Source organism: Parasteatoda tepidariorum, chromosome X1, assembly GCF_043381705.1.
Source record: "Parasteatoda tepidariorum isolate YZ-2023 chromosome X1, CAS_Ptep_4.0, whole genome shotgun sequence".
In the NCBI taxonomy this organism is placed as follows: Eukaryota; Metazoa; Arthropoda; class Arachnida; order Araneae; family Theridiidae; genus Parasteatoda; species Parasteatoda tepidariorum.
Window position 1 is genome coordinate 66371684 of NC_092214.1, and position 12597 is coordinate 66384280.

General features: G+C 28.7%; 1 protein-coding gene across 8 annotated transcripts in view; it reads left to right on the forward strand.

Annotated features, from left to right (window-relative positions):
* LOC107437110 (HMG box transcription factor BBX) overlaps nt 1–10558 on the forward strand; it is a 36693-nt gene extending 26135 nt beyond the window's left edge. For all 8 annotated transcript variants that reach the window (XM_016049008.4, XM_016049005.3, XM_016049006.3 and 5 more), the window contains exons 8-9: nt 3772–3856; nt 9924–10558. In XM_016049008.4, coding sequence (XP_015904494.1) covers nt 3772–3853 — 82 coding nt within the window. In that variant the 3' untranslated portion in view covers nt 3854–3856; nt 9924–10558. The remainder of the gene's footprint in view (nt 1–3771; nt 3857–9923) is intronic.
* The last annotated feature ends 2039 nt before the right edge of the window (nt 10559–12597 follow it).

Sequence of the window (12597 nt, forward strand, 5' to 3'; positions counted from 1 at the left end):
TTCCTTATAAATATTAGTTATATGTTCCTTATATGTCAAAAATGCATAGTAATAAACTTTTAATTTTCTTAAATATCAAAAAATAAAATTTATTTTCTTCGAAATATAAATATTTAAACAATTTTTGTGCAAAATTTTTCTGCACATGCATTTGAATATAAATTTCTGAGATTTTAAATCTGTTATTTTACCTTAATTAATCTGTTAATTAAAAAATATTTTAAAACCTGCTAATTTCAGTATAATGCATGGCAACTGTTGGTAGTTTTGAAGTTTATATATTTTCTTGGCAAACTTCAGTTTTTGACAGTTTAAACCAGTATTATACCCTTGTCATGTCAAAAACCACTTTTTGACGTCAAAAACCCAACCCTGGTTGTCAGTTTTTCTCCACTTTAATTGTGAAGATAATTAAATTTCCATTGACGGGTAGATATACCTGCTTCAGACTCTTTGGATTATCACTTCATTTAAACTTCATCACTTCATTCATTATTGGCTTCTAATCCTTGATTCTAAGTTCTAATTCCTTAATAGATCAAATTTGGAGGTTATCAAGATGTAAATCCAGCTTCAACTTAATTCAGTGAAATAAATTTCTCTTACTTGAACCAAATTGAAAAATACATTTGGTAGTACAGTAGGGAACCGATTATCCGGAACGATCGGGACCATCGCAATTCCGGATAACTGATTTTTCCGGTTTTCTGAATCGCTACAAAAAGCCGTTTTTTTTTTACTGTTAAACCCACTAAAAAAAATAAAAAATTTGAAAATAATCTTAAAAAGAAGAAAAAACGATGAAGTAATACACTAATGATTATTTCCAAAATGATAGTAAGGTAAACATCTTTTAAAATAGAAAGAAAAATCCTAAAATCCTATGAGAAAAAAAAGAGTTTTTTTTTTTTGAAAATGGCGGGAAAATGTATCTAATTTCGTTCCGGTTTTTCGGTTTTCCGGTTTTCTGATTTCCGGATAACGGGTTCTGTACTGTACAAAATGTTTTCTTTCTTTAGATAGGCCATTTCCCTTCTCTTTTATTGTATTTTAAATAAAATTACTAATATTTGAAAATGCCTAGAAGACTAGATCTTTGATGTTGAGCTTGTAATATTGAAGTTTCATTGCATAATAACAAAAAATAATTGTTTTTTCTTTCTCAATTTTTTTAAACTTTTTTACTCATAATTTGAAAAAAAATTCTTTAAAATGCATATAATTCTATGTCTTTCTTGAAAGCAATTTTAATTTTTAAACTATGGTTCTAACTGAATATTTTACAAGGTGGTGCAAAAATCAGGGCTGATTGTGCTCCTAAAAAAAGCCGGATTTCCGGATTTTTCGCTAACCGTGATCCGGAAGTTTCCGGAGATCGAAGGTTCAGACGTTTCAAAAAATCATTGATCACAAAAGCTTCTGGCAATCAAATTTTCAAAGGTAGAACTTAAAAACACAGTTTATTTTACTTGTTTGTAAGGGAAAGCCAGAGAGATACTTTATAAGCTTATATTCAAGATTAATATTCATTTTTTATCAGTAAATAGCTCTTATAATCATAAACACAAGAAAGAAAGACGTAGTATTTGTAAATTTCAATTACTTCTCCAAGTCATCATAGGTATGTGTAAAATTTTAAATATATTTTAAGTAGACAACGAAATATTGAGAAAAAAGAAAAAAAACCTTGTTTAAATTTTTTTTTTTTTTTTTTTTTGCTCAAGAAATTTTTCGAAATTTTGACTTGGGCTCACAATCACCCCTGAAAAATATAAAGGTTGGTAGAGGGGACTTAAATAAGCATATTTCATAAAAGAAATGTGTGCAGATATACCATGTTTAACCAATAGAGACTGCTGATGCTTACTAATACAACAATCAATGTGCCACCTTGAATCTCGTGTCTCTGTTGGTCATCACTCTTTTGAGCAGCTATTGTAAACTGTAATTGATTGTAAACTGTTTGATTTTGTATAAGAATGTAAAAGCAAAAATGCAGCTTAAAAGCGCTTGTAGGTAAAGCAGCATTAATCATAAGTTAGTAAAAGTTCAAGTTAGAAAATAAAAATTGATGTATGATAATTTTATTTTTAGAATTTAGTCCTTGATGCAGGTAGCAGAGTTGCCACTCTTCAAAAATCAAAAGACTACATTTTGTAAATATTGCATAGTTGCAGTGTCTGAAATATTTAGTATACAAAATTTATATGTTGTTTGCAAGGAAAAAAACTGAATACCTACATAAACGAATATTACGGTAAACATTAGTGAATAACTTCTTTTAGCTGTTTCAAAATTTTATTGATTTTTATTGGATTTAGTCCTTAGAATTAAAAGAATTGGCAATCAAGTATTAAGTAACATCATTTTATATTTTTAGAGAATTAAAACTATGCATTTTTGCTTAGATCATCAAACTGTGTAAATTTAAACACTAAAAATATATAGGGGAGAGAGTTGTACCTTGGAACAATTTTGACTTTTTTATGCAGAAAATAATAATTCAAGTAACTTGGACATTTTGTGGAGAATTCATTATACATTTGTTTATTAATATATTTGTAGAAATTCTGTCTGTACACTTCCAAATACAGTACAGAACGCGTTATCCGGAAATCAGAAAACCGGAAAACCAAAAAGCCGGAAAGAAATTCGATAAATTTTCCCACCATATTTTAAAGAAATTTTTTTTTCCTCATAAGATTTTAGGATGTTTCTTTCTTTTATTGAAAGATGTTTACCATACCATCATTTTATAAATAATCATTACTGTATTGCTTCATCGCTTTTTCTTCTTTTTAAGATTATTTCCTAATAATTTTTTTTTTTAGTTTGGTTTAACAATAAAAAAAAACGACTTTTTGTAGCGATTCAGAAAACCGGAAAAATCAGTTATCCGGAAAAGCGATGGTCCCAATCGTTCCGGATAATCGGTTCCCTACTGTAATAATTAAGTAAAATAAAGTATTATACAGTTTATCTTATCTTACACTACTACATGTTTTATCTTCGACCAGTGGATGTTACTCCTTGAGTCACCTATTTTGAGATATTTTCTTTTAATCTTATTTATTGAATTAATTGTGATTTTCATGCAATTAAATTATATTTTTTATGTAGCTTGCATAATCTAAAATAAATCATTAGTGAAATACCAAAGAATATTTTATACTAAAAAATTTTTTTTTTCAACACAAGTTTTTTTTTATAGTGTACACAGGGAAATATCTGTGTTATCTAGTCCTGTTGTACATACCTTGAACCAGTCTATGGTATAACAAGCACATTTTTTTTATTTATTTTGTTAGGCCTGATAAAAATAAATTTTCTTAAAATTTGATATTTTATCTTTTTTGCAATTTGGTACATACTTACTTTAGTTCTGTTTTTAAATGTAAGTGTTATAAGATTTAATTTTCCAATCAAATGATTAATAGAAACAAATATTACTCTAAAGTTCTATGCACATGCCTGGAAAACCAGAAATATTAGTCTGGTTTTGCACATAAAAATTTACCTACAAAATGTTCAAAAATACCTGTAATATAAAACCTGAAATATCAGGTATCAACTACATATGCTTTCTCCATAAGTTGGCTTAAATAATTTCATTTGAGGCACATGCTCTCCAAAGTACAACTTTCTCTCTATTTATTTAATTTTAGATAAAATTTGATTTGGGAAGGATGAGGATAAAATTTAATTTTTAATTTCAGGATAAAATTTAATTTTTAATTTCAGTCATCAATTATGTGTTTTATTTTATGACAGGACATTTGATTTAGAGCAACAAATTGCCTCACTGCCAAAATGTAATATTGAATTATTGAATAAAAAGAGGAAAAAGGAATGAAACGTAAGTTTCTTTTTATTTTAAATATCTTACTTAGCTTATAAAAAAAATTTTTTTGCCTCTTAGTTTCAAAATTTGTAATTTTTAAAAATTTTAAACAGCCAATGGTTGATAAAATTTATAAATGGATAGTGTTTTCTACAGCACAGAGCATTGTCATTTCTTGTTCTGTTCACTTCTGTGTTCTTTATCTGTTTTTATATGTCACTATATTTGTATCCTGTTAAGTTAAACTAGACAATAACAAGGTCAAAGTAGCAGTCAGTTTAGAATTAACAGTGTAATTGATATCAGTTTTTAATTCTACATTTATTTTAACGAAGATCAAGTGTGACATTTCTGATAAAAAAACTGATTAAGGATGTTAATTTTATCTATTTAACTGGATGCAATTAAAGTTTACTTTTAAATTGTAAAACAAGAACTGTTATGCAATTAAATGCGTATAATTAATAGCTTGATGAATTTATTGCTTTTAATTGCTGGAGTTCAATTTTAAAATGCATTAGTTTTAAATTAGGTAGTGAACAAAATAATGGAAACACTTCTACGCTAACACATTTCTTGATATTTTGATAATAATTTTTTGAATTTTAAGTATTTTGGTTTGGAAATTTCTCATACTTATTAATAAAGTTTAAGGCTTTTAGAGGTTTGAGGGACCAACAATAAATTACAAATGGAAAATAAGTTTTTTTAAGTACCTTATGCACAAAAAATGTAGCAATAAATTTATAACAATTATTTTGGTTATTATATTCGATAATTGCTCAAAATTTCCTAAACCTGCTTAAATATTTATGGAGATATGGACAATTTTATTAATTTTTCTTCTTCTTTCTTATAAGTTTTTTTACTATAACTATATAAATATTCAGTAAAAAATAAACATAATTTTTGGAACAATTCAAAATTAATTACAAAAGAAAACAAATATTTTTGAACACCCTATGCCAGAAAATCAAGCAATAAGCTTGTAACTTGTATCGATTATTGACTTTAGTTGTTATTTTTAATAACTGCATAAAGTTTCGTAAACTTAGAGTAAATATTTATGGTGATCTGGAAATTTTTATAATTTTTTTTTTTTTGCCTTATGTTTTTTCTTATAATTTTGTAGGTATTCAATGTATGTAATTAATCAAAATTTTTGGAGCAATTTAAGATTAATTACAAAATTTTAGATTTAAAATTTAAAAAAAATTCATTAAGAACTGCAAATTTTGAGCATTAATAATGCTAGTTCTTTTATACTGCGCATGCACTGAAAATTTTTTTAAAAGTTTAAAATTTAAAAAGTTTCCAGCAATTTTCCAGTTTGTTTTTGTACTTTTCAAAAGAACGGTCCAAAAAATCAGGTGTATTTTACAAATTTTATTTTGTATCACTAGACAAAATTTAATAATAAATGATAATACCTTACAATAATCGTCCGAAACTGAACTTTGATGGTATAGAGAAAGACTTGCATACTTTTATGGGGGAAAAAGAAAAATACTAGAAAAGAAAAATACTGTGGTGCCCCACTGTGCCAGTTTTTTTTTAATAAATCATATTTAATAGTACAAGAGGAAATTTGTGAAAAAGCCCTTATCATTTTGAACTTTCATTTAAAAAGTACAGAAACTACTTAGAAAATTGCTTAAAACTTTCTAAATTTATTAGATATTCAAATTAAGCTTTTATCATTAGTTGCCAAATATGATTTTCTTTTGTAATTTATTGTAGGTCTTCCAAACCTCTGAAAGATTAAAATTTTATTGCGAATTATGAAAAATTGCAGGAACATAATACATCTAAAGTTACAAAATAATCCTTAAAGTATTTCTTGAAAATTTAAAAAGTGTCAAAAACTGAAAGTGTATCTTCCATTATTGTAGGGTAGTGTATATATCAGGGTTGAGATTTTTCTGCTTTTTTCTCTTGTATCTCTCGAATGTCAGCTTTTTTATCGAAAACTCGGATTATCTAAAAGTTTAACTTTTTCTTAATAAACATTCCGCTTTTTCGGAAAATTCAGCTGTTGAAATAAAATAATTATATTTAATTCCTACTAAGATAAACAGAAAATTCAAACTGCATAGCTGCCAACCCTTCCGCATTTTTACTTATTTTAGCTACTTTCTCTGCTTATAAGCCTAAAAGGTAAGATTTTCTGCATTTTTACCTGCCTGCCAGATAGCTTGTATTTTCGTAATTCAGACATCGCTGTTTCAAACGAGCCTTTTAGAAATTCCAAGCCTGGAATCACGCGAGTTTAAAATCCAATGTCTGATTTGTTCATGTGGTAATAATATCAAGCATCGATTTTCATATTTATACGTGATTTTAAAATAAGGGATTGAGATTTACCTTCACGCGATCTAAAAATTATGAATTGCGATTTGTTGTTTTTGACGTATGCCTGTTTAGGTAGAGGGGGTGCGATTGTTCTTGTTTTCCAGTGACGCCATCTATGGCCAAGAATTCGACTTCTGCCACACCATATGTCACACCAGTTTATAGGGCAGACCCATTCATTCATCCACAGATCGTAATTTTGACCTGAATCAGAGAACGATCAATCTCCAATCCAGTACCCCCAGAGGCATTTATTTGTTATGGGAACATGGAGGACTTTTGTGACTCGACAGCTTTAATGTGCATCAGTCACGTTACTACATGGGGAGTCTTCGGCCAGCAGGGTTTGAACCCACGAATTCTCGGATATGGGCCCAGCGCCCTACCGACCAGGCTATCCCCGCATTGCGATTTGTATTTACGCGATTTAAAAGTTCTATAACACTGTTTGTATTTTCCCATTTTTAAAATCGAATATCGAGTTTCATATTCATGCGATTTTAAAATCCAAGATCGCGATTCTTGTAAGAAGTAAGTTTTTCTTTAATTAGTTACTATAAATGTGACTGTTTTTCTATCGCCAATTATTAGTATATATAGATATATTCAAAACTTACATTTTGTGCCTGCGAAGAAGAATGTGACACTGGCAAGTAAAGAAAGAAAAAATAGGATTTGTTGCCTTAAGTTGTCTGCCTTACGAGGAGAAACAACAACATATACAGCAGTAACAAATTTGACTCATCTTTTACCGAATGTTATTTCTAAAGAAGAACTACCTCTTATAGACTCAGAACTCAGAGAATATCAGATAGATGATACTTATAATTCTATCAGCAAGGTAATGGTATTTCTTTCTAGAACCACATAATACAGCCAAAAAGTTAAAATGTACTTAAGTATCCATTACTTTCCAAAGTGGTAAAGGCAGTTTTAACTTGTTTTCATGAACCTTTCGTTGAAAGCACTTTCAATTATATTGATGACATTGTGACTGACAGCAGAACATCTCTAAATGTTGAAAGTTTAGACTCAATTCAAACTGTTAAATATTGTTTGAACTCTCTGGGTCAAAGTTCAATTGATGTCTTCGGAACTAAAGATCCAGTTCATGAACCTATGAAAAGAAGTTCTGGATGAAATTTATTGAGTAGCTGGAGAAGCTACAATCAAGCACTCAGTTCCAAGAGTGCTACTACTGGTCCATCAACTAGCCATTCAGAAGCGCAGGAGTCATCTATAGTGGCAAAAAATATTCTGGACAATGAGGGTAGCCAGCGGAAGAGAAAAATGCACAGGGCAATAAAAATAAAATAAAGCAAACAAAAATAGGAAATTTTTTAAAGAAATGATGACTTAGAGTTTCATTGTAAATAATAGGATTTTTTTTATAAATATTTATACGGAAGATTTAAATGAGTTTCGTTGTAAATAATAGGATTTTTTTTTATAAACATTTATACGGAAGAATTAAATACGAAGTGTGCTCAACTTTAATGTGTTGTAAATAATAATAGGATATGGATTTATTTACTTAGCTTTTTTTTTGTTGATACAGAAGAATTAAAAAAAACTAAGAGCATTTTTAAAGTGGTTCATTTCATTGACCTTTTTTTTTTGTGTGTGTTCTTACACAGAATTAATAAATACCCTTCATGTAACTGATATTTCAACATTTATAGTTAAAACAATTTCAAGCTCTTTGGATTTAGATTTATGCCAGTCAAGAGTATATAATCAGATTTTGTGTTTTTATATGTTTTTTTTCTTTTTCTTTTTACATGTTATTTTCATTTGAAATCGTAACAATTTTAAATACAATAAGGTTTGCACTATAGTGACTTTCAGGGTTTCTTTATATTTCATCCTTCACTTTCAAGGATTTTGTTACTAAGTCACCATCACCCCTGTATGTGATCTAATAACCACATGGATTCTCTACAAAGATGTAGTACTTGATTCAGTTTTATCAAGAGAACATGTTTTATAAACTGCTCCATACTTTCAAGAATAGGTTCCTTTTGGTACTAATTTTAATGGTGAACTATTGTAGTTTTCTTTCGTCGTTTATTTTTATGAATATGAATTAATGTTTTTTTTTTATCATCATTTTGAGAATGCATAGCTGCAGACTTCTGATTTTTAAGCCTTGTTCCGAAAATACGATTTTAGGTCAAAATGTTGATTTTTTGGTATTCTAGCGCCTTTTCATTCTTTTAATCCAATACATGTACGTGTATCTAAACTTATAATGTCATGAAATTTTCAAACTTTTTCTAAGTCTAGTTAACAAGACATTTACATACATATGATTCTTCCGCAAATTAGATTTTTCTGGTTTGGCGGATTTTAGCCATTTTGAATATTTGGAACTGCTCCGATATTTGCTAATATTGCGATTCTTATTCACACTATATTAATATCAAACATCAATACTCGTATATACTTGAGTTAGAAGTTACGCATAGCAATTCATACTTACGCGGTTTTAAAATCGTACATCGCGATTCCTTTTCATGCGATTTAAATATGTAATATTGCATTTTGTATTTACACATTTTAAAACCCAATGTCGTGATTTATATTCACTGTTTACTATTAGCGGCAAAAGAGCAGAGTAGTAGAATACATAGCTAAGATTGAAGACTAAGTTTAAAATATAAATCCAAATTTAAAAACTTTCAAACATTTAATTAAATGTTTATTCGTGATGTACTGGCTGATACCATCAACTACATATTTGCCCTCCGGCATCCAACTATCTAACCTACTATGAAGAGTTCGACCAACGTTAAAAGGGAAAGACTGAAGAAGATTGCTTTGGAAACACTTCCATATATACTGAGTAACCTCCCTGAAGCTCTTGACGAGCATCAATCGTTGATAGGCTAAGAGTTGAATCACTGCTATCCGGCGTCATTACTACCTCAAGAGTTACATCGCTCCCTATCCATGCTGTTCAAAGCATAAACAAACATCCGTAACTAAAGCTGTTGAATTGAATTAAATATTTTATTGAATTGAGCTTAAAAATATTCTTAATAGGAAAATTACTTAGTATTGAATTATTGGGAATTACTTCATATAGAGGATAGGATTTACATATTAATTGCCAGCATTCACACATTTTTAAAATCCAATATTGCGTATTGTATTCACATGATTGTAATATCAAACATCGATTTTCATATTTATACGTGTTCACACAGTCTAAAAAATTAGGCCTCGTGATTCTTATTTACATGATTTAAAAATTCAATAACGCAATTTGTATTTTCACATTTTTAAAATCTGATATCAGGATAAAATTAAATCTTTTTTAGGATAAGAAAAAATTGTGAGAAGTAATTTTTTTCTTGAATTAGTCACTATAAAGGTACAGCAATCTTCTTTAGTGAGTAATTTAATTAAAAATGTTAGTTAAAGCAATTATGTTAAATATCAAACAGGTATGGGATATAAATTGATATCTTTATCGATTTTTTGCACATAAAACTTTCCTATTTTTGTTTTTAACAAGTTGGCAGCTATGATAATGGTTCAGCACTTTTTACAGAAAACAATTATTTAGAATTCACTGATTCCCTTATTTTACTGTTAGATAAATTATATTTATTTTAAATTTTTCCTGTTGAAGTGTTACAGTATTCACAAAAGTATGTTTTCTCTAGTTATTAGGAAAAATTTTTAATCACCTTTCCAATTTTTTTAATCACCTTTTTTTTTTCAGGGGATTATTGGATCTGTGATTGAAAATTTCTCAAAATTACTTGATCAAATTTTTTTCGAAAATAGCTGAAATTTGGTCAAGAAGAGATAAGATTGAAAGTTTTTCTTTCTTCACTTCATGCTACTTTAAACATAAGGTTTCAATGAAAAAAAATTTATCCATATTTTGATTTATGTTGTATAAATTTATCTCCCAACTACCCTTGTTCTTGTTTCTTTCCTAGGATTTTTTTAAAAAACATTGTATAGTGTACAGTTTTCCTAATTAGGAGTTTTTTACTGTCTATTGATGTGTGAGTAATTGTTTCAGCTAGCTATTTTATTTAATTCAGAAATCTGTTGGAATTGATCTAGTTAGATAACCAATATTACATTACAAGTTAATTTTAAAAATATTTAAAGCATTCCCCAAAGCTTAAAAGCATTTCCATATTATTTAATTGTGACTGATTATAAAGCATTTGCATCTAATTAAGAGTTTTTATTTTAATCAGACATTAATTCCTAAATATGTTTTTATTTCATTATAATTATTATTTGTTAAAGAATATGCCAAAAATATCAGAACTCTGCTACTCAATCATTAATAAAAAAAACTAGTTTTTTTTTAACTAGATTATGTATTAAAAAAAGAAATATCTGGTATGATCATAATTACAAAAATATTCTATCTTCTCTCTCTTAAGAATTTTAAATATATGCTATAAATATTTTCAGATCTGTAATCAACATGTAAAATGGCTTCATATGTGTGCATACATTTTCAATAGTTATTGATATTTTTTCATGAAGTTGCTTGAAATTATACTCAATGTGAGCAATGATAACATTATTTCATTGTTAAAAAACGTGTTGCAGCTTATATAATTGATAAGTACACAGTATAAAGAAAATGAACAACTTGAATAACTTTTGGTGTAATAATCCGATTTTTACGTACTAAGACTCAGTCTTATTGGTTCTTTAGCTTAACCCAGCAATTCTCAATCTGTGGAGCCAGAGCTTCGCTGGGGATCATGCAATGAGACCAGAAGCACTGTGGCATTTTTGTTTTACAAGTGATTGTATCCTTTCGAATCTTCTGAACATTGAACGAGCACCATCAGTGCATATTCCGACACATTTTTTATCCATTCTATGTTTGCCTCGTTCATAAAATAATTTAAGATAGCAAAAGGTGTGAGTGCTGCTTTGAGTTTTATTGGTTTGCAGAAAAGTAGTTTTACTACTGACATATAAAAAAAATCAAGCATAGGCAAAGAAATGAGCATCTTTATTAATATCTGTTTGAGCTGTATCAAAAACAATTTGTCATACAACTTCTAGAAAAGCTGACACAGTACATCTTCAGCTATATCACCAATTCGACGGGCAACAGTATAATTTGAAAGAGGCGTGGACTGCAATTGTTTTGCAAAATTATCTCCTAACATCGTTTCTACAATCTCATTGCTGCTGGCGAAATAAGCTCTTCATCTATGGTGCGAGGCATTTTATCTGGTTATTTTATATGGAACTTCGTAAGAGGCAATTAAAGCTTTTTCATTTACTGACAAAGTTTTTTAAAAAAATGATTTATGCTTTTCATGTTATTTTAATTAGAAGAATTGTCTGGGTTTGTTGATGCCACTGTGACGTGTTTCCAGATGTCGTTTAAGTTTATTAGGTTTCACGCTGTCTGCTGCCAACATTTTTGAGTAAATGATACGCAGGGACCTTTCTTCTTCATTTACTTCAATACTGGTAAACCCAAAATTTAAGTATTCTTGAGAATATTTTTTTGATTTCATTTTCGGAAACACACTCAACTGTATACTTGTTGATGCTTGACTATTGTCTAATGCTTGCTTACACCCTCTTAAAAATTTATCCACGATTCTGCTTAAATCTGCTGCCGTGAATATTTAAAACTGTGAATTGCAATTAACACAAAAATATATACAATATACACATTAACGATAGATTCGATAGCGATAGAAGGATCAACTCAAGAGACTGGCTGGAAGTGAAACTGGCATTATTGAACATTCTCCTTCTCCTTATGAGAAAACATTTGCTCACATCTCAGCATCTTGTTGACATTCCAGAATGTTCAGGACAAATCGGAGCTTCTCGGGAAACAGTGAAAATGTCCGCTTGGTGGACACAAGAGCAATAAAAAGACACTGAGTTCTTATTTTGTTTATGCTTAGGATCAGTGTTGCTAAATGTAAATAAATTTCCGTATTCTTGGTAATTTGTAAGGTTTAAAATTAAAGTTGCCAAAATACTCAAAATACATTATTATTGTATAAATTTTATTGAATGCGGGAGCGCAATGAAAATTATGAATGGAAATTTGTGAGCGAATACTGAAAGGTTGAGAAACGCTGATAATAGAAGTAGCCGCAATTTTAAAAATGTTTCAATAATTTAGGTTGGAGAGCAGAACTTTTTAAGCCAATTGAAACATTTTTGCAAACATCCATATAAAAATAAATACTTTTTTATTACTTTATTTAATAATAGTAGAAAAATGTTTTTATTGTAAGGAATACAAATTTCTATATTATTTTAAAGCAGGTAATTTCAAATGACAAAGCATCTGAACAAAATTGTTCAAATAATTTTCTAGAAGTAAAATATATAAATTTTGATAACTTAAAAACTATTTGATAAATTTTTTGCAAATTTCG